This window comes from Apium graveolens, chromosome 4, assembly GCF_009905375.1.
Source record: "Apium graveolens cultivar Ventura chromosome 4, ASM990537v1, whole genome shotgun sequence".
Taxonomy (NCBI): Eukaryota; Viridiplantae; Streptophyta; class Magnoliopsida; order Apiales; family Apiaceae; genus Apium; species Apium graveolens.
This window is the reverse complement of record NC_133650.1, coordinates 313,853,480-313,874,631: the sequence shown is the minus strand read 5'-3', so window position 1 is coordinate 313,874,631 and position 21,152 is coordinate 313,853,480. Positions and strand designations below refer to the sequence as shown.

Below are 21,152 nucleotides of genomic sequence, written 5' to 3'. Positions count from 1 at the left end.
TGAAACTCAAACTATAATTATTAATTGAACGATAAATATCTAACTACCATAATAATTGTTTTTGCAAGAACTAAAATATAAATTTCGTGTAAATTTATTCTATATTTTTTTCCTGAAATTTTCCGCCATTTTTAAAAATAATTCGACCGAATCGTTTGAATTTAGTACAAAATTCATTGGCGGGAAAATTCCCTCCATTTTTTGGCATGGCTAAATTCGACCGAATGCGGTTGAATTTAGGAGCACGCCTAAACTCAACCGTATACGGTTGTATATAAATACGGTTGTATTTATTCGGTTGTAATTAGTAAGGCTAAATTCGACCGAATGCGGGTTGAATTTAGGAGCACGCCTAAACTCAACCGTATACGGTTGTATATATATACGGTTGTATTTATTCGGTTGTAATTAGTAAGGCTAAATTCTACGGAATGCGGTTGAATTTAGGAGCACGCCTAAACTCAACCGTATACGGTTGTATATTTATGCGGTTGTATTTATTCGGTTGTAATTAGTACTAAATTCGACCGCGTAAATACGACCATATTTAAATACGACCGCATGCGGTTGTATTTAGCCGCGCCCTTAATTTCAACCGAAAACGGTTGAATTTGATGTCGGTTGTATTTGTGCGGTTGTATTTAGCCTTGTTTTCTTGTAGTGTGCGAGGTTAAAATATCAATTATAGGATGATATTTTTGCTGCATTTACAGATGAATACGGAAGTAGGAGACCTCACTGCATTTTCTTCCAGGCCACTTGGCCAACAAAGAAAGTTGACTGACTTCAAAGTTGACTGATTTTTCAAGTTATTTTTCTTCCATGGCGGCCACTAGTAATCTTGAAATAACTGCCACTTTCTCTTCTTCGTCATCTCCACCCGTCACCTGGGATGTGTTCTTCAGCTTTTACGGCAACAACACTCGCGCAAACTTTACTTCACATCTTTACTCTGCTTTGGATCAAGCTGGAATTTTAACCCTCCAAGTCATTACTCATGCTAAACCCCCGGGACCTATGTATACAGGGCTCAGCTCCACAGATTATATAACTGTATCTCTTGTGTGTGTATATGTCCTGCCTGCATTTTAGTTTCCTGAACCCTCAAGGCCTAATTACAGTATTGATGACCTGACATATAATTTGTTCAGGTAATTAAACAAAATATTACCTACATAGAAACTAGCTGCAACATTATGTAAAAAACACATACATTTTTAGTCCGAGTTGGATCTGCTTCTGTATCTGACCATAATAATCTAAGTTTTCTTTTCACATTGGAAAATCAAATCTTTTTTGTCGCAAAATGAACTGCGAGATTCAAATGTTGCAGAGACACTCGATCTTTACACGAAGTAAATGTACCTCTTCTACAGAGAGACATACTACGTTTTGATTTAAATCACCTTGCTTCATTTTTGTCCAGGCAACTAAGCGAGTGCTCTCATACCTATGTTTCTTGAATTATGAATACGCAGAAAGTTAGACAAGTTCGTTGCATTTCCGTCCAGGGTCACCTGGCCAGTGTTTTCATATCTCTTTTTTCATGAATCATGAATACGTGAAAAATGAGAAAGTTCGCTGCAGGGCCACTCGGCTGGTGCTGGAAAATTCATTTTTAGATCTATGTCCTACATCTCATTGAAACACCACGCGTTTTCGTCCAATGTTGACTGGGCCAAACAAAGAAACGTTGACTGACTTCAATCTTGCACAAATTATTAACTACAGTGCTGCTTTTACTCACAACCATTCCTTCTTGCATAGCAACAACTAGTATTCTTAAGATAACTGCCTCTTCTTCTTTAGAACATCTTTGCTATTTCTCCATTTCTTGCTATTTTCCTTACATGGCTTCTACTAGTAGTCTTCAAATCACTGCCCCTTCTTCTTCTTCTTCATCATCTCCACCCAAGCCCTGGGATGTGTTCTTGAGCTTTTACGGCGACGACACTCGCAAAAACTTTACTTCACATCTTTACGCTGCTTTGGATCAAGCTGGAATTCTAACCTTCCGAGACGATCCTGCTCTTAAAAAGGGCCAAGATATTTCATCTGGGCTGCTCGATGCAATCAGAGATTCAAAGATGTTTGTCCTCATTATTTCCGAGAACTATGCTCGTTCCCCATGGTGCCTTAAAGAGCTCGTTGATATCCTCAGTTGCAAGAAAACTGAGAATCAGGTTATTCCTGTTTTTTTCTATGTTGATCCATCAGATGTCCGTCACCAAAAAGGGACTTTTGGAGACGCACTTGATTATCATTATCAGAAGAAGCGCTACTCTCCTGAGATGATAGACGAGTGGAAATCAGCTCTTGCTCAAATCGCGGCGCTATCAGGATACCATCTTAATAAAGAAGCTAAAGAGTATGTCCCTTTATCTTATTCTCCCACATACTGGAATAATGAATGGTAAAATTACATTTCAATATTTTTTAATAACAGGAATGAAGCGGAAACTATCCAAAAGATTGTAGAGAACATCGCCCGAAAAGTATCTACAAAGGTCGTACACGTTGGAGAAGAAGTGTTTGGGATAGATTCTGCTGTAGAAGAAATATATCAGAAGCTGCGGATGGAATCAAATGATGTACGTGCCATTGGGATCTGTGGGATGGGCGGAATTGGCAAAACTACTACTGCCAAAGCTTTCTACAACAAATATCATCCCAATTTTGATAGTTGCTGCTTTATTGAAAATGTCAAACAATATTCACAGGGAGGTAGTCCTCTACTTCCCTTAATTGAGCAACTACTGACTGTGCTTCTCAAACTCAAGGATTATAAGGTCACTGATGTTGATAGTGGAATTAGAAAATTGGAACAAATCCTCCGTTTCAAGAGAACACTCATAGTTCTCGATGATTTGGACCAATCAAGCTACTCAGAATTTCTAGCAAAGCACTGCAATTTGTTTTCGGCAGGAAGTAGAATTGTTATTACGTCAAGAAATATACACCTGCGAAATCAGTTAAAAAGTGATTTAAAACATGTAGAGCTATACATGGTGAAAGAATTGGGACAAGATGATTCTTTGAAGCTATTTAATTATCACGCTTTCGGAGAAGTAACACCGCCCGCAAGTTTAAGAGAGCTCTCAGTTGGCTTTGTAACTTATGCTGGAGGTCTTCCGCTAGCTCTGAAAGTGCTGGGTTCTTATTTGCGAGGTAGAACCAATGATAAGGTATTCTGGAAAGCCAAACTTAAGGAAGTTAAAAAAAATCCAGAGAACAAGATAATGGAAATTCTTCAACTGAGCTACAACGAGTTGGATGAGAACGCAAAATCAATATTTCGCGATATTGCATTCTTCTTTGTTGGAAAGTCTAAATATGAGGCTGATATTGTACTTAAATCTTGTGATTACTCTCCAGAAGTTGGTATACCGGAACTATTGGAAAGATGTCTACTTACGATTGATAGATACGATGTACTTGGGATGCATGATCTTATACAAGATATGGGAAGGAAAGTTTCAAAGGGCAAACACTTATTCTTACAAGAAAATGCAGGGGAGTATTTGCAGAATTGGAAGGTAACTTAAACCCATATAGATTTCTAAAATATGAGTTATCCTAATTCAATGGAATTGATGTTGGAAGGAGATTAGTAGCTTTAAGTCTATAAAATTAATAAACTATCATCAAATTAGAAAGTTATGAATTAATTTTATTTTTTTTTCAAATTACTGAATTGTAATTAGATGACCAATATTTTTGTCCCTAACAAAGACAAACTATACTTAACTTATTTTTTGTGTTTACAGGATATTGAAGGTCTCGTCTTAGATCTAACTCAATCAACGGAAAAACAAATCAATTCCCAAATATTTAAGAAACTATCTAAATTGAGATTACTTGAAATACGTAATGTTGATGACATTAAAGGGCATTTTAAAAATTCATTTCAAGAATTAAGGTGCATCTATTGGAATTATTGTACGTGGACATGCTTTCCTGTGAGTTTTCAACCACAAAAATTGGTCTCCATGAATATGCGACATAGCAATTTCGAGACATTATGGGATGATGCAATGGTATGAAATATAATTTGTTCACTGCTTTTATAAAAAATGAATTTACTCATATTTTGTTCATTTAATATTAAAATAATATATATTGTTATTTATTTTATCCTAAAATATAAAGAAAGAATTCCATTTTGCACCCCTTATATTTGGTCAAAACTCAATTCTGTATACCTATTTTCATAAATTGCAGTCTGCATCCCGAAATCCGCTTCAACATGCACCTTTTTTGCCTAATTTTTTAGCCCAAATTGCTGTCTCTGACAATATATCTCATCTTTTTTCTTAAATAATAGATTATATATGTTGTTGAAGACAATAATTTGGGCAAAAAAATTGACAAAATTTGGCAAAAAGGGTGCAAGTTGAAGTGGATTTCAAAGTAGGGGATGCAAACGGAAATTTATGAAAATAGGTATACTAAATTAATTTTTGGCCAAATATAAGGGTGTAAAATGCAATCCTCTCAAATATAAAATATATAGTAATATGTAAAAATTTGTTATTAAGAAATAGAAATTTAATGTTTCTTTAATAAAATAATCTAAAGACAATGTATATCAAAAAAAATTTATCTTTGTATTCTTTTAAATAGCCTTTCAGGAGTTTGAAGATGATAAATGTCAGCTACTCAGTGAACTTGAAAACAATTCCCAGCTTTGAAAATTCAAAATCTATTGAGAGGTTATATTTTTGTGGTTGTGAGAGCTTGCTAAATGTCCACCCATCAATTAGAGAGTTGGCTGCTTTGTATGTTTTGGATTTGGGTTATTGTAGCAATATAAGACAATTACCAAAGCAATTGGGTGCTATGAAATTGTTGAAGGAGCTTGATGCAAGTTACACCGCAATTGAGGAACTGCCAGATTCAATTACTCAACTCAAGGAATTGGCTTTGTTGAAATTGGACGGTTGCAAGAAGCTTAAAAAGCTACCAGAGCAGATTGGGAATATGGAAGGCTTAAGGACATTTCGTGCAAGTTATTCTGCAATCGAACAACTTCCAGATTCGTTTGGAGATCTCATTAATTTGGAGATAATGGATCTGTATTGGTGTTCAAAGCTGAAGCGATTGCCTGATAAATTGGAGAAGATGCTATGTTTAGAACAGCTGTATGCATCCGGAACAGACATCGAAGAAGTACCAGATTCAATAGGACTACTGAGTAGGTTAAGAATATTGTATTTGTCTTCCTGCAAGAAGCTTAAAAATCTGCCAGATAGTGTATGGAATCTTCCATCACTTACTGAATTATATATTTTCCAAACGGACATGGGTAGAATTAATCTGCCTGCTACAGTCAACAATACAAAGTTGTTAGATTTGGCTCTGATGTGTGATGTAAGAGTATGGCTGCCTGTCATTTCAAGTTTCTCTTGTTTGAAAAGATTAGTTCTTACTGCTGGGGATGATAGTTTATCTTCAAACGAACCGTTCAGTCTCTCTATGTTTCACAACCTAGAGTTTCTACAATTGTATAACTGTACAAATTTCGGGTCATCGCTTCCGGATCTTCCTCTTAATATATCATTCTTACACTTAAGTGGGCATACAAGACTAGTACATCTGCCAGATTTATCAAGCTTGAAAAGGTTGAAGATGTTGGTGATAGAGAGTTTCATCCGCCTTAAATCACTTTCATCACTTCCTCCTCATCTTCAATCACTTCGAATATATGGTTGCATAAGCCTACAACATCCATCAGACGTGTCAATGCTGAAGAAATTGGGTGATTTGAATTTTAGTACGGGAGCCATTCTGAAACCAGCTGTTTCGAGTTTCCTTCAGGTTGGTTTCTGTCTCAACTCCCTCCTTGTGTACACAATCAAACTTGAATAAATATAACTTCGACTATTTTATGTTGCAGTTCCCCTCTTCCGATCAACTTGAGCTACCTAAGATTGCAGAATGGTTGGGCTATGAAAGCACTGGGCGTTCAGTCTGTATTGTGGATATCCCTACAATGCCCGCAGATAACTTCTTAGGTCTTGCTCTCTCGGTTCTTTTTACCGGCGAAAGCAATCCTTTTTGCGTGAAAGCTGTTGTTACCAATCAGACAAATGGCACAATAACTTCCTGTGTGATTCCTGTATTTAGCAGCAATCGAGGGGCTGTAGTATGTTATGTGGCACAATGCATAAGAGGAGATGGTATCTCAATTAGAAGTGGAGATAGAATTCAGATTTTACTACAAAGGCAGACATATAGTCTTGATGGAAGTGAATTAGTTCTTGTTAAAGAAGCGAAGACAGAGCTGTTGGGTGCCCATTTGATACAAAGAACACTCTCCACCCCTGATTTCCCCTCTGCTCTCAACAACTTGATAAATACTTTTCAATCCCCCTTTTTTCCGACTTGATAAATTGACAGGTTGCCTATATCTTTCTGGACTTTTAGATGAAGTTTTGTGGATTATGTGAATTATAGATGAAGTTTTGGAAGCTCCAGTTGCTTTAAGTTCTAAATGGGGTGGAGCTTTAAGATATGAAAACAAACAAGTACATTTTGTTGCAATTCGGTAATAAGTACTTGGCAAAATGTAAGTAGAGAATTATACAGAAAGTGATCTCGCAATCTAATTTTTGTTCGAGTAATCACAATTTGTAAATCCGATAATATATGAAAGAAGATATAATATTTAATTCCCTCGTTTGTTATCCTTGTCCAGAAAATATTACTCTTGCACCGGAATTGGGCCGTCAAAATTTCAGATTCTAGCAGTCTAGCAATTTGTTTAGTAATTTGTAATCATAATTTGTAAATCCGATATTATATGAAAGAAGATATAATGTTTAAGTCCATGTTTCTCTCCGTGTTTTCAATTTCGTCTTTACGGTACTTTTTCACACACATTAACACATAGAAAAACAACAATCCTTAAAAGAAAAACAGAGAAATGACGAAGAACATAGAATAGTACACTAATAAAAACATATGAGTATTATCAATCGCACATATTGCATTAACTGAAATGGAATGATGAAAGCAATACAAGTACAACTTCAAGTAGTGGATTAGAACAATGTGCCAATATATAAGTGGTGCAACCTCAGAACCTAAAGCCTTTAATCCATTTCGAGCATGGGTTTAGCTTCATTTTAGTAGCAGCGTTGCAAATCCGATTAACCTTTAATCCATTTCTAAGGTTCAAACTGTGAGAGGTCTAATATATAACCAAGTCCATCACTGTAATTATAACACTTGCGAGTGAAATTAACCTTGTTTTTTTCCACTGGACCTGCCTAGAGACCAAATACGATTTACAAACACGAGCAATTACGGACAATTCACATTGATAACAGTTCAACTTTATCAAATGTCAAAATAACAAGCTAGTCAACTAATTTGTGATTGGATAACAAATAAATTTGGAAAAATGTTCCATGCTCTATGCTCTTTGCTGTCGCAAGTTTGTAGTGCTAGAAATGGTTGGATATGTATGGGAGTCTGAAATGGCTGAACTAAATACAGTTCATATGTATGTCTGATTAAGGCTAAAGACGACGTGCTAAATAAAATAAATACCTGATCAGATCATCAGGGTCCATAAAGAATCTTTGTTATTTGTACAAAGGCATGTCGCCAGCAAGGATTGTGGATGGGACAATCACGGACACGCTCTGGTATAAAGTTCCCTAAATCTACACAAACACCATAACGGCTAGTATACAAAACTATTGCTTCTCTCGGTCAACTAAACTAAACAAAAAAGATCCTATCTAGGAGCCGGAAGTACAAATTACATGGAGCTCCTAAAGCACTGGACTTGTACATTCTCCACACTCATGATAACATTCTAATGTACACATCTACCACCATTCCACAGCTACCGCATTGCTGATCTAATGGCAAAATGATTGCTAAACAAGAAGCCACTAAATTTCTAGTAGATCAGAAGTCATACCCATTCAAAGTTTGTTTCTTTTGGCAAAACTAGAGCAACCATGCAATCAGGTGAACTTGGACTAATAGAGAGCATGGACACTAGTTCGGGCGAGTACGGGAGAATGAAAAGGAGCCTCGCCCACATGGGCGTTGTTGCTGGAATTTTAATAACTCCAGCACATTCCCTCTGCTTTAAATATGAGATAAAATCCTGAAACTGCAAAAAGTGAATATTTCTTAGTTTACCTTACAATAACCATTATTGCAGTTTCCAAGAAAGTAAAGATACTGAGAGTAAACAAGTCATTGCCTGCTAAACAAACTACACTTCGAAAAGATATATTAATTACGAACTATAGCATTGAGACAACACTTAATGCAATTCAAATGTGCATTATTCACTGCAAATGGTTCAGTTCAGGATGACAAGTTCTATGTTATGCAGACTCGGGTACAGGTGTCGGGCACGGGTGTGAATCCAAGTATCAGACTCTTAGTTTCAAAAAAGTTGGGATTCGGTGATATAGATCACAATTATAGGTTAGGGGATTCGGTATATAACCTTCAGAGGAAATGAAATGAAACCTACTTTTTACATATTTTACATCTGTAAACTAGTGTCATATACCAAGAAAAAAGCATGAACAGAATTGTTCATGTCAAATTTATAGCATGAATTAAAAGAATAAGATGGAACTAGTAATCTATGGACATCTCACCCTAGAAACAAGTTGTTTTGAGGCCTTGTAAATCATTTTGCATTAGATTGCTTAAAGTTGAAATGTCCGGTTTTCATCTATAGGATCAGACTCAGATCCCATACCCACAACCATCCCATGTCATGTCCAAGCTACACAAGTATGAGGGCAAAATTAAATAGTTCATGTAACGGAGAAGAGGTTCAATAGATATACAACTCATTTCATTCGAATTATTTTACAGTGCAATTGATTAGAAATAAGTACAGAATGAACAATAATAAATACAGCCAGCGAGATAAATGATAATGACATGAATATATACCATTCTCTGTAAACTATGTGACCAATGTTGAAAATATTAATAACTTTAAGCCTTTTTACATCATGCCAAAAAATGAAAACAAAACTAGAGAAACAAATATTAGAAGAGTAGAGAATACATATAACTTACCCCTTTATAATCTCCTGCAGCCGAAGGGAGCAATTGGCATACCTCTCTCTGCATTGCATTCAAACCCATGGTTATATATTCTCCACTTTAATGGAACCCAAATATAAGGAAATACAAAAAGCATGAATAATCCAGGAAAAGAATAAAAATGGACTAAGCATCAACCAGTACTTTAAACCGAATAATCCACTCTTAATCAAAAAAAGTGTCCAATGAAGATACATAATTTAAAAACAGTTAAGATTTGCAACATATGCAACTAATTCACCAAATAATATGCTTCAGGAAAAAACTAATGAACTGAAAGCATATAAAGATCCTTCATAAGATGTACAATCGTTGATTTACTGTCTCTATATTTAATAAAATAGATTATTCTCAAAGTAAATATATAAACCAAGGGAATCATAATCGAAATATTACACAGTTGTACAAAAACTAAAGTCAAGGCACTGGTAATTTCATATCGTGATAACTATAGCAAAACCATGAATTTAGTAATGAACATATCACACAGTAGTACATAAAATGAAGTTAAGGCACCCCTGAATTACAAGTTGTGATAACTATGGCGATACCAAGAATCCGGTAACTACTATAACATAAAATTCAGTTGACTGCTACATTGATAGAGACTTGATTAAAAACAGCTAGTACATCTTTTCAGCTTTGCCTATAGGAGCAGATTTAACTCACTTGCACTAAAAAGACCTCAGATGGTATTTGGGAAACCCTTAAATGCTAGCCACTACTTTTCTAAAAAAATAGGAAGACACAATTCATAGTGATCAGAATGAGATCTAAAAGCAAAGAACATATACTGGTAGATTTCCTGGGAAAAAGATTAAGCTCCTTGTAATGACAAAAAGCTATCAAGCATACGACGCATTTTCAACTCTATAAATACATAAAATAAAGATGAAACTATCTCCTCTACCCATATTAAGGCATCATCGGCATTTAGCCACTTACTTTGTGTGCTGGGGTGCTAGAAAAAGTTGTCTTCACGTGCTGAAAATCTGTGCGCTTTGTCATATCTAATTTAGCTGGCCATCTGCATAATTCAACCACCAAAAGTTCAGATACTACCCTTTACTCACAGAAGTTACAGATAGTTTAAATAAGAATCAAGCAACCACTTACTCTGCAGGTTCCGAGGCAGCATTTGAATACTTGCACATATCAGAGTGAAGCCGTTGTGCATTAATTGTACAATAATGAACCCCACTTTTGCTTAATGTGCCCCGCCAATTGTAAGCTATACCTTGTCCTGAACTTTTCTGATTAGAGGATTCCCTGGGTGGAAGGGGTGGCGGTGAACTAGGTGGAGGAGGAACTACGGGTGGAAGAGATTGAGGTAGAGGAGGAGGAGATGAAGGTGGAGGCGGTAATGGAGGTGCCAGGTCTGGCTGAGGTGGTAAGTTTATCAAAGGGGGTGGCACAGGAGGCCGAAAGAACGTCTGATCAAACTGATGCACTGAGCTCGCTACCATTTGTGTAAGAGGAGTCACAGACGGAGGTAGAAATGGAGGTGGAACTACTGGAGCACGATGAACAGTGGAAACTAAACCCAATGAGATTGGATTTGGTGGATGAGGATAACTCCGCGCATCCCAGGAATTATTAAGAGGGTAATAAGGTCTCATCGATGAAGATGCATAATTTGGTTGTGGTGGTATAGGAGGTCCCAGTGTTGAAGTTGTCATAAAAGAATGATCCCCTGGTGCAGGATATATATCTGTTGTAGGATTATTATACATCCACATCTGTTCATTTGTACCTGAACCCCCACGGCCACCTGAAAAATATTTGCTTTAAATTACTACATGCTTTTAAACCAATAACTCACTAACTTGATAATATCTTATGATCTTATAAAACATTTTACCTCCTTGTGGAGAATCTATTGCCATATTTTTGTCAAACGTACTACAAACAGTTGGTCTAACTTCAGATGCAGTGCTGCAACCATATGAAGTCCAATTCAACTGTGTATTCCTTGTGCTTTGATGAATTTCAGGACTCCTTTGTGACATCTCTGAACTGCCAGCATCATGTTTCACTTGTAGAGGTGTGCTATGGTGCTTCCCAGGATAACTGTTTGAACAAATATGCAAAAGCTTACACTGGAACTATGACAATCTAAAAAATATTGCAAGCTGCCGATATTATTAGCTGAAATGATAATAAACTAGTAGGTCTAAATACAAACTCTTCTAGGAGATGCAATGAAGTGGCAATAGTTTGAGTTTAAAAAAAGTAAGACCCCATGCCACTTTAAACAAAGACGAGGTAAAAAAAAGTAAGACCTCATGCCACTTAGAAGAAAGACGAGGTCAAGATAGGATATAAATACATACATACATACAACTGAACCTATAAGTTAGCAATTCAAAATGTGCCAAGTATACAAACTGAAAATACACTGTATCACAGGTAAACCAACATATAGTAGCAGGATTGTTGGGCTGAAAAATTCCTGGAGGTACTAGTAAAGCGGTACTGAATATATTTTAACACTATCGCTTGTAAGAAAATGCAAACAGATACATCCAAGCATGTATATCATGTCCGAAGGATAATGGATGCTGTTACGCTAAATGTGGACTCAAAACTGAAGAGCGCAACACCCAATGATAAGTTAGAGTCTTGTGATATAAGAGCAATGGCTTTAAGAATTAGAATACTGCTGCTGCATAGTTTCATTAGTTATAAGTTACAAGTATATATAGCTTTGTAAACTGCAATCTAGAGCGCTTATCCAAGATAGCAAGTAATGAGCCATGAACAATAGACAGTAGTTTATATATACAGATCATGCCCAATGATAACCAAACTAAAATAAGAATCAAGTTAAAATGACAACCGTGAAAACCAAATCAAGTCACAAAAATAATTTGAACAAATCACCAAAATTTTAATTATATGTAAAAATTTGGTGATTTATGTTACATGAATTTGGTAATTTGTTTTGAATCTTAAAAAGTTTGGTCCTCATTTGAGCACCTATGCATTAACATATACATATAAACAAATATATATATATATATATATACGGGGAGAGAGAGAGAGAGAGAGAGAGAGAGAGAGAGACAGAGACAGAGAGAGAGAGCTTTTGCATACCTAAACTCAACTTGGAAGAAAATCCCTGGAGAGCCCCGTAGAATCTTTAAAGCGGTACTTGCAGCATCTATGCTACTGCATTCAACAAACCAACAAGGTCCCATATGCATATGTCCTCTTGTCATTCTTAAAACTGAGCCTACCCCGCTTACTGCAAGATTACAGATGGTAATAACTTCTTCATCAGTGAGACTTGAAGAGTTGGTGTTTGGTAGGCTGATCCAGAGAGTGCTTGTTGGTAATCCATCTTCTTCTCTCATTGAAGCAGTTTGATAAATTCCGTGAATATAGCTTCCAATATAACTTCCTTTAGATGTAACATTATACTTTGCACGCAATGATGCAATTAAAGTAGTCAGACTTGACATCCTTGTTCTGTAACTCTCAGAGGGACTCTCAAGCACTGTTTGAGCACGGGGTGATTCAGTGAAACTATTACCAGAGTTGCTTCTAAAGTAGGCAGGTGTCATGGGTCCTTGCCTAGAAGTTTCCATGTGCATCCTTGTATTAGCTGGACCAACATCTGAAGGTAAAAGATACTTGCTGCTTTCCTTGCGCCACTGTCTGAGACGTGCCATAACATTTGCAGCTTCTTCAGGATTCTCAAACTCGATAAGTATTGCCATTTCACTCCTAAGATCAGTAATACTGAGCGGACCTTTGTAAACAACTTTCGTAATTTCATGCAGGATCTCATCCTTGGCCCATTGAGTTGGAACATTTCCAACATAAACATGACAGCAAGAACCAATTGCAACACCATTAATAGTCCCCCTTGTGCCTAATCCTATATCCAAGAACTTTACATGGAGAGGAGCACCCCAAGGGGCACTTCCCCTCATATATCCTCTAGCCCCTACTGCGTCCATTATGCTTTTGTACTCAATTGATGCGAATCCCTTGTAAGGATAGTATAAGAACTGCTCTGTTGGACCAAACTTTTCAAACTGGAATCTTACTAGCGCTTCAGATGCATCAGGGCCTAAAGAACCCAACCACAGTCGTCTTGAAGCTGAAAAGATATCCATTGCCGCTGGATCTCCATCAGAGAACCAACTCACCTGACTTGCAGAGGGGGATGGCACTGGCATATGATGTTGAGGAGAGTCGAAAGGCAATTGTAAATGGCCAATAGAACCTGTGGATGATTTTAAAGACAAAGCTAAGTTTCAATATTGTAGCAAAAGTTTTCACTACTACAAAACAACTTGTACCTTCAAATGAATTACTCCTCATGTCAAATGATTTTCTCATGATTGGAGAATGCATTTGATTATTTAACAGGTCTCTTGGTGTAGAGGATCTGGGTCGCAATACTTCTCCAGCATCAGCTGTGTCAAAATCCATGGATCTTGGTCCTCCAACATCAACATTGGATCCAACAGTTACACGCATAGGAGTTTTAGGAGGAATAAGTGGACGTTGATCTATCAATTTTTGACCTAAAAACTTGTCAGACAAATTATTAACAGAAAACCCATCTCTCATGGAAATTATAGAATTATTACCGTGTCCCTTTGGGGTCAAATATTGTGCACTGAAATTGTTGGATGTAATAGAATTATCCTCGATGCTAATTAATTGATCGTCCGCAGCTTTAACCTGTTCAGCAAAGGACTGAAACACTTCCTCCAGAAGAGATTTGATTTCTGAAGCAAGTTGTAGTGATGCGGAAGTACAGAACTTCTTATACCTCAATATTATCCAATTTTCCAGTGATGGATATTTGCTGACAACCTGGATGAATGAAGTCCAGGTACAAACAGAAACAGAAGACGGCAAGAAAATCAGTTCATGAAGTGAAGCTAAACTTTGAAAATAGGTACACATATTGTAGACCAAATAGATCATACTCTGACACAGAAAGCTAAACAATGCTAGTTATTAGCACAAAGAGAAATATTAGCCTTCAAGTATGAGGGAAGCAATCATACATGTCACCAAAACCCCAGCTTGACAATAAAAAGGACATCAACACTCTACATTTATTCAGCATTGTTTTAGTTGTTAAAAGAGAGATACTGATTACATTTGAAAGTTGGGAACATCACATAAATTCCACGAGTTATCGTCTGGTTACTGGTTAGACTCCCATAATTTATGATGTGATATTTTAGGAGTATGTCTCACTATTCCATAACTCAGGGGTGATATATTATCACTTGACAGCCCTTGACAAAGGAACAAAACATCTTGGCCTCCTATTGTTTTTACAGCCCCTCTTTGCATTCTTGGAATCAAATGTCCACTTCTTTCTAACTCGTGCTCTTACAGCTCCCAAGACAACGGTAGTCCAGACAGCCCGGTTTTCCAGATTAACACCGCAATAGTGATGCGTAAAGTTTAATCATGCAATGCAATGTGAATGACATTATGTAAGTAAGAAAAGAAAGCATTTTGCAGCATTAATTATCTACTTTGTACATTTATGATATTGTTTTTCACCTCATAATAATTCTGTGAGACTTGGAAACTAAAAACTTCTAGTTCAGTTGAGTTTTTAATGAAAAAACCATTAATACTGCCCGTCAAAACAGAAGTACACCATCAACATTCTAATTGACACTAGTATTTCAGGGTGCATGCTTGCAAACTCACAGGTTGGGACTATTATATATTTCATGGAGGAACAGGTGAAACGGTTCAAAGAATTGAGATACACCAGCATAAATAGATGTAAACTCATTAGTATTCTATTTTACTGACCCGCTCAATTTGTAAAAGTGGTTATCATTTTATAATAAACTGCAACTCTGGGAAACACTACACCAAAAAAACTGCAGTTCAAGCACTTAAAATTAGATGGAATGTATTACCCTGTCTTTGACACAAACGAAATAATATATCCTCTAGTCTTCATAAAAAAATCTAACAGAATTCTAAAAGAGATGCTTGAAATTAAGGCCTCATGGCAGCCATCTACAACTAAAAATTACAGTCTAAATTTGCTGAAGCATTAAGATACTTTAAAATTAAACTGAACAAAGTTATAGAATTATATAATTCCTTTATACAACAAAGTATCCTACAATCCTATCTGAGTTGGACCTAGAGAATTCAACATGTGGAATTTGAAAATGACAAAATTTATTTGATTTCACTAAAAATGATAATTGTATTTGTAAAGTTAAACCATTTATATATGAAGCTATCATTACTGTTTTTTAAGGAATATCAGTTTTGTTTTGTATTAGAATGAGAAGTGATTCAACTTCACAATGGACAGTAATGACCACCACTACCGTGACAAGACTATATTTCACAATAAACAATAGAAAGTAGAGTTTACCAGTCCCAGTAAGCATTTCTTCAAGGCAAGAGGTGGACCGTCAGACTTGTGGTTGTCATGTGACACTAGCCCATGATGGGTGATCTTCTCAGTTTCATTTCTTGTATCGTTGGAAGCTGTAGACAATACATTTCCATCATTATTACAATCCACATGATTAGCCACATCACTGGCCTCAAGTTCACATGTGACCTGACGAAGAAAGTACAGCCCGTGATTATGGAATTCCTCTGTTGCCACTGAGTCACATAGTTCAAAACAAGCGGCGAGTACATTTTTAGGACAGCAAAAGAAAATCCAGATGAGGCTTAGTGCACCTAACTTGGATAATTTAGCCACTGCATTATCGTCTTCAGCTGAAATGGTTTCCTTAAATTCAGAAAATAACAACGTAGAATCTTGCATCTTAAGCACACCTTTATCAACAATATGAAAAAGATCAATTCCATTAAAAGTAGATATTAAGAAGCTGAGCACATTAATAAAAACACCGGAACAGATGCCCTGAATGACGGATGATGTTGGTGCCTCTGACTGTGCAGCTTGGCAAATGTCCACTAGACCAGAAATGCAGAGAGTAGCAGTCCTACATGCAACCCCATCAACATCCTCTCCCCTACTTATCACTGCTAGGCTGCAATTATGCATATTAATGACGACCTTGGTGGCAGCTTCGAGAGCAGTCGGACAGAATGATGCATATCTCGGAATAAATTCTGCAACAATACGTTGTACACTTGTACATCCTGCAGGTCAAAAACATAGCAAAAGTGTGTAACTTTATAGTTTGTATAGAAACCTAAATTACATAATAACATTCAAAGTTTTTATAAAATGGTGAGAGACCTTCTAGTGTTCTTTATAACAGACCAATATAGTTAAACAGCGGAAAAGATAGACCAGAAGTCAAAGGTGTAGTTTCTGAGATACTTCATATAAGCTCTTAAGTATTTTTATTTTCTGATGCAATTTGGTGACCCATATGAAGAAATGCTTTAACACTCATTCAGATAATAAGGTGTCACTCTATGGCCTTAAAAAACAGCCGAACTAGCAAAGACATGAAAATGAAAAACAAATTATCTCCCTATATTGGTTCGGTTCGGTTAATCTAAAAATTAATTCGGTTTAACCGAAATAACCGAAATCTAAATATATATATTTTTTTGAATTATATTTTTTTTTAATATATAATACAATATAATAAATATAAACAAAAGAACATACTGTATGTATCTTGAATTGGTTAGAATGTATGTATTTTCAATTTTTTACATATATAATACAATATAATACGTATTCTTTTAACATTTCGAATTATTTTTTATTTCCATTTAAAATTATTTTGACAAAATTTTCAAATATTTCGGTTTTCAGAAACCAAACCGAATTAACCGAAATAATTCGGTTCGGTTTGTGCATAAGTTTGGTTCGGTTCGGTTAGGAAAAAATTATCATTTCGGTTTTGGGTTAATTCGGTTCGGTTCAGTTTCCGACCAAACCAACCGAATGCTCAGCTCTACTTCTATCATAGGACTCTCAATCAGGATATTGAGCTCAAACAGTACTACTGTGATAAACTGATAACCGTACTATCAGAGCTTCAACATAGATTTGGGCAATTGGGCCTATGCTTCAACGTTAAAATGTGGAAACATGCCCCATCATTGACAGAGTAAAGTAAAAAAGGAGAAGAATACAACACAATGATACAGATATTGAATGAAAGTCAAAGGAAAAAACTGGAACCTTGAGAGTTGAAGATGAGTAGGGAATCGAATCTGTGGTAGTTGACATTTTGATATTATTGTCTAGGACTAAATTGATATTCAATATTCATTATATCAGGTAGCATTTGATGGTAATCCAACTGAACTTTAAGGAGTATTCAAGTAGACTAATACTATAAATGTATGATAAACTTTAGTATTTCCGGAGTACTAAATAAATATAATCCAGATGGATCCCTGTATTTTTTGGCTGCGAGTCTGTAATATGTATACACCTTTTAGTAGTAGGGCATCTGTCTACCTCCATCCCTTCTAAGTTCTAACTCTCCATTTCAATAGCAGATCAACTCAAACATCAAATCTAAATGCTAAATAGAAATCCTAATATCGTATTATTTACATTGTACTGCTGCTTCAAATCATGATGTCCAACAGATTGATTAATACCCTCCTGCTATAGTCAGAACAGTAGAAACTGGAATGTTTATAGTATACTTGCCTTTTATTTTTAAAGATGGCATCCTGTTATGAAACTACTTGGACTAAACTTTAATAAGCGTGTACAGAATTTAGGCGGCCCAGAAAAATATCTTCCGACTAGAAGTTGATAATTATCAAGTCCTGCCAGACAAGGACAATTTCCGGTGGTTGCAACTAAAGAAAAAGAAATGCAAGGGCTTAAGCTTGGGTGGTAAATACTTCTTGATCAGCAGAGCTAACGCTATGTTACCCACGCTCTTTTTTCATCACTAGTGGTCGCCCCAGACTAGGTACAGACGCCCTTGTGTTAACCTAAAAACATGAAGAAAAAAAATTGAAAATGCCAAGTTCAACACTTACACTGCCAGCTAAGCTGTAAGATTGGCTTACTAGAAGAATTTGATGGAGAAGATTAAAGTTTATAAAGATTTACAGTTAACCTCTAGTAGACCAAGTATATGAGAACCCGAGGCACCAAGCACAGTCACTCTATGTGTAGACACAAATCATTTTCAAGAAGAGGAGTACTTCGGCCAAGTAAATATGGCAACCAAATTTTATCATCACAGTTAAAAGTTGCTACAATAAAAAGCTAGGAAAGTATCTTCAATTAATTTCAGTTAATAGAATGTTTATAACTGGTTGACGTAGCTCAGCAGTATCGATTATTGAAGATAATTTTACAGGAATATAATCTCTGCATTTACATAATAATTAAAGCATATAAAAACCCCAGTGATTCTACCATCCATCTTTTATCCTCCTCTCTAGATTCTGTTGTACTCCCTCTAGAATCTTCTATTTCTACCTCCTTTTTTTATCCTATCTTACATAATCTATTCTTCAAAGAAATGATGGTCCGGACGTTTAAGGATCTAAAAAATTTGAATATTTTTCATCATACAATTTACTTACCATAAATGTGTATGCATACGTAATGTTTCTTATTAACTATGAACATCTCATATTATACAATGATAGTAAAGTTTTTAACTTGGGCATATATATTTTGTATGTGCTCATGTCATTTTTTATTAAAAAAAATCAATGTTATTTAAGGCAGAGTAGTCCTGCTGGGGTTGAAAGGTTACTCCGGACCAAAGCCTAGACGTGAAGTGAGATTAAAGAATTCTAGGCCATTGATTGGTGTTTACTGTTAGTAGCATTTACATATTGTTCGTCACTCTTATTCAATGTAAAACATGTGTGGCACTCATATTTAATGTCAAATATGTGTGGTTTCCAGATATGACGACAACCACCGCTGCATACATTTATTTCACATTCACGTAATGCATGGGGTACATAAAGAACAATCACAGGTGGCACACCAAACGCCCTGCAAGAACTCTCATGAATAGTATTAATTTTATCTAAGTACATAATATTTGTAAGCATGTGTACCAAAAATGCAGATACTATCCCCAACCCAAACCCTATTGAATCTATTACCTAGTAAAAGCGGTGTACTGAAGGTAGATACTATCTAACAAAAAACATAATATTCATATTTTAAAATCTTGTATTAATTATAACCAATGTAACTATCACAAAACTAATTATTATTAATGGGACAGTGTACAAAAAACTACATGCTAAAGCGTACATATCTTTTATCTTATACAATTATTACAATTACATTTTAAGTATTTACTATTAGTTGACCAACTATCATTATGAGTCTGGTGTATTTATTTTAAGATTACTTTAAGCCAGTATTTGTTGCAATTTAAGTAAATAAATTAATTTAACAATGATATGTCGGATACATAGATCGTAGATTGTCAATATAACACATTATTAGGCACCTAGTCGTTCAGTGGGCCTTCTGTCCATTAAACTATGCGCCATAAGAACCTTTCCTTTGACACATCCAATTAAAACAGGTAATAAACACATTGTTGTGATAAATTGGACCATTAAAGGAGTTAAAAACTTGTGATGCATCAACTCCGTGTTCAAAATTGAAACCAACATACATGCTCCGTAACAATTTTCTAATGTGAAGACGCTAACACCATCTAATACACCATCAAGAGCCGCGAAATATAATGTAATATAAGACAGCTCAAAACACATACTAGAACTGCTAAAAACACGAAGTATTTCCATAAGTAGTGTCAAAAGCTCATGATCTGCAAATTCGTAATTACACATCACTCATTCCAACCATCACTAAATATCTCAACATCTCAATCACTTCACTAATTCAAGCCCACAGAGCACAAAAACCTAACCTAAACATAAACCCTACTTAATTTTTACTTTCCCTAATCACACATAGTAAACAACAATCCAACTTAAAAAACACATAATCCACATCATTTCAAGCTCAAACCTAACCGATCAATCAAAATCACAACAAAAATAGATAGATACAAGAGAGAGAGAGAGAGAGAGGAGAGAGAGAGAGAGAGGAGAGAGAGAGAGAGAGGAGAGAGAGAGAGACTGAGAAGTGAGGAAGAGAGAGAGAGAGAGGGAGAGTGAGGGAGGGAGAGAGAGAGAGAGAGAGAGATTGACCTCGAGAAGCAGTGATGAGAGCGAGATACGATTCTTCCAATTTGGGCATAAAACTAGGGTTTTTATTCAAAATACATTGTTTTAACAGCTTATAATGTTCATAAACGTTGCGAATCTCCTCTTGATTTCGCCGCCGGCGAAGAATTTCATCGTCGGAGAGACTCTGAGGCGGCGAATTGTGGTTCTCGTACAGCTTTCGTTTCTTCAGTGGTTGGTCCGCGGAAACCATGACACTGTGTGTGTTTTGAGTGTGAAAGAGTGCGTGTTTTTGTAGATATACATGTGTGTATGTATCATACATGGAGCAGGCTTTTTATTTTATTTTTTATTTTTAATTAAAGATTTACGGAGCATGCTTACCCGATGTAATGATCATGAAAATGTTGGGTTCTGGATTATTGGGGTTTTTGAAGCCCAACAAAAAATATGGTTGTCACAGCAAGACCGATACAAGATGCAAAATAGCTATAATTATTGCTATAATTTAACATCAAAATTATTTTTTAATGCTAAAATAAAACTTCAACTACAATGCTAAATGCATTTTGAAACCAAATATTTTCTACTTTACCTAAATTTTGTCACTTTCCCATAAGTTTCATTTAAAGTACAACAATATTTATCTCATTTATAGTAGTTTGATGATGTGGCTAGATGCATAAATGCATCCTTGATTTCAAATTTAGAACCAAGGATGCAAATATACATATTTGCATCCAAGTATAGAATTCCTTTGGAGTTGAAATTTTTGACATTTGGTTTCAAATTATAGAAATGACATCACTTATATCATTGTTGGACTTGCTCTTTATCAAATACAATGCATAGTTATATTTGATCTAATCCTTAAATATGGGTAAATTCATCTCAATTTTACATACAAAATTAGTACTACTCTCAATCTCACCCATATCCACTCGAATATCCGTCTTTTAAATTTTTAC

The 21,152-nt window shown here is 35.8% G+C and overlaps 2 protein-coding genes across 4 annotated transcripts; one reads left to right on the top strand and one right to left on the bottom strand.

Moving 5' to 3' along the window:
• The first annotated feature begins 1,700 nt into the window (after positions 1-1,700).
• On the top strand, positions 1,701-6,674 carry LOC141721819 (disease resistance protein RPV1-like). 2 transcript variants are annotated; one of them, XM_074524937.1, is made up of 5 exons: positions 1,701-2,368; positions 2,447-3,536; positions 3,768-4,037; positions 4,624-5,817; positions 5,897-6,674. In XM_074524937.1, exons 1-5 carry the CDS (start codon positions 1,851-1,853, stop codon positions 6,386-6,388), a joined length of 3,564 nt encoding a protein of 1,187 aa, XP_074381038.1. In that variant the 5' UTR covers positions 1,701-1,850; the 3' UTR covers positions 6,389-6,674. The 2 variants fall into 2 exon arrangements, with proteins under 2 accessions (XP_074381038.1, XP_074381039.1); XM_074524938.1 differs by lacking the exon at positions 3,768-4,037 and having other exon boundaries at positions 1,703-2,368.
• Positions 6,675-7,538: 864 nt separating this feature from the next.
• On the bottom strand, positions 7,539-20,519 carry LOC141721817 (uncharacterized). 2 transcript variants are annotated; one of them, XM_074524934.1, is made up of 10 exons: positions 20,209-20,519; positions 15,479-16,224; positions 13,698-13,926; positions 13,404-13,631; positions 12,190-13,327; positions 10,955-11,163; positions 10,210-10,864; positions 10,039-10,120; positions 9,067-9,114; positions 7,539-8,131 (listed from the first exon to the last, which is right to left on the bottom strand). In XM_074524934.1, exons 1-10 carry the CDS (start codon positions 20,507-20,509, stop codon positions 7,928-7,930), a joined length of 3,840 nt encoding a protein of 1,279 aa, XP_074381035.1. In that variant the 5' UTR covers positions 20,510-20,519; the 3' UTR covers positions 7,539-7,927. The 2 variants fall into 2 exon arrangements, with proteins under 2 accessions (XP_074381035.1, XP_074381037.1); XM_074524936.1 differs by having other exon boundaries at positions 13,404-13,616; positions 20,209-20,518.
• Between the last annotated feature and the right edge of the window lie 633 nt (positions 20,520-21,152).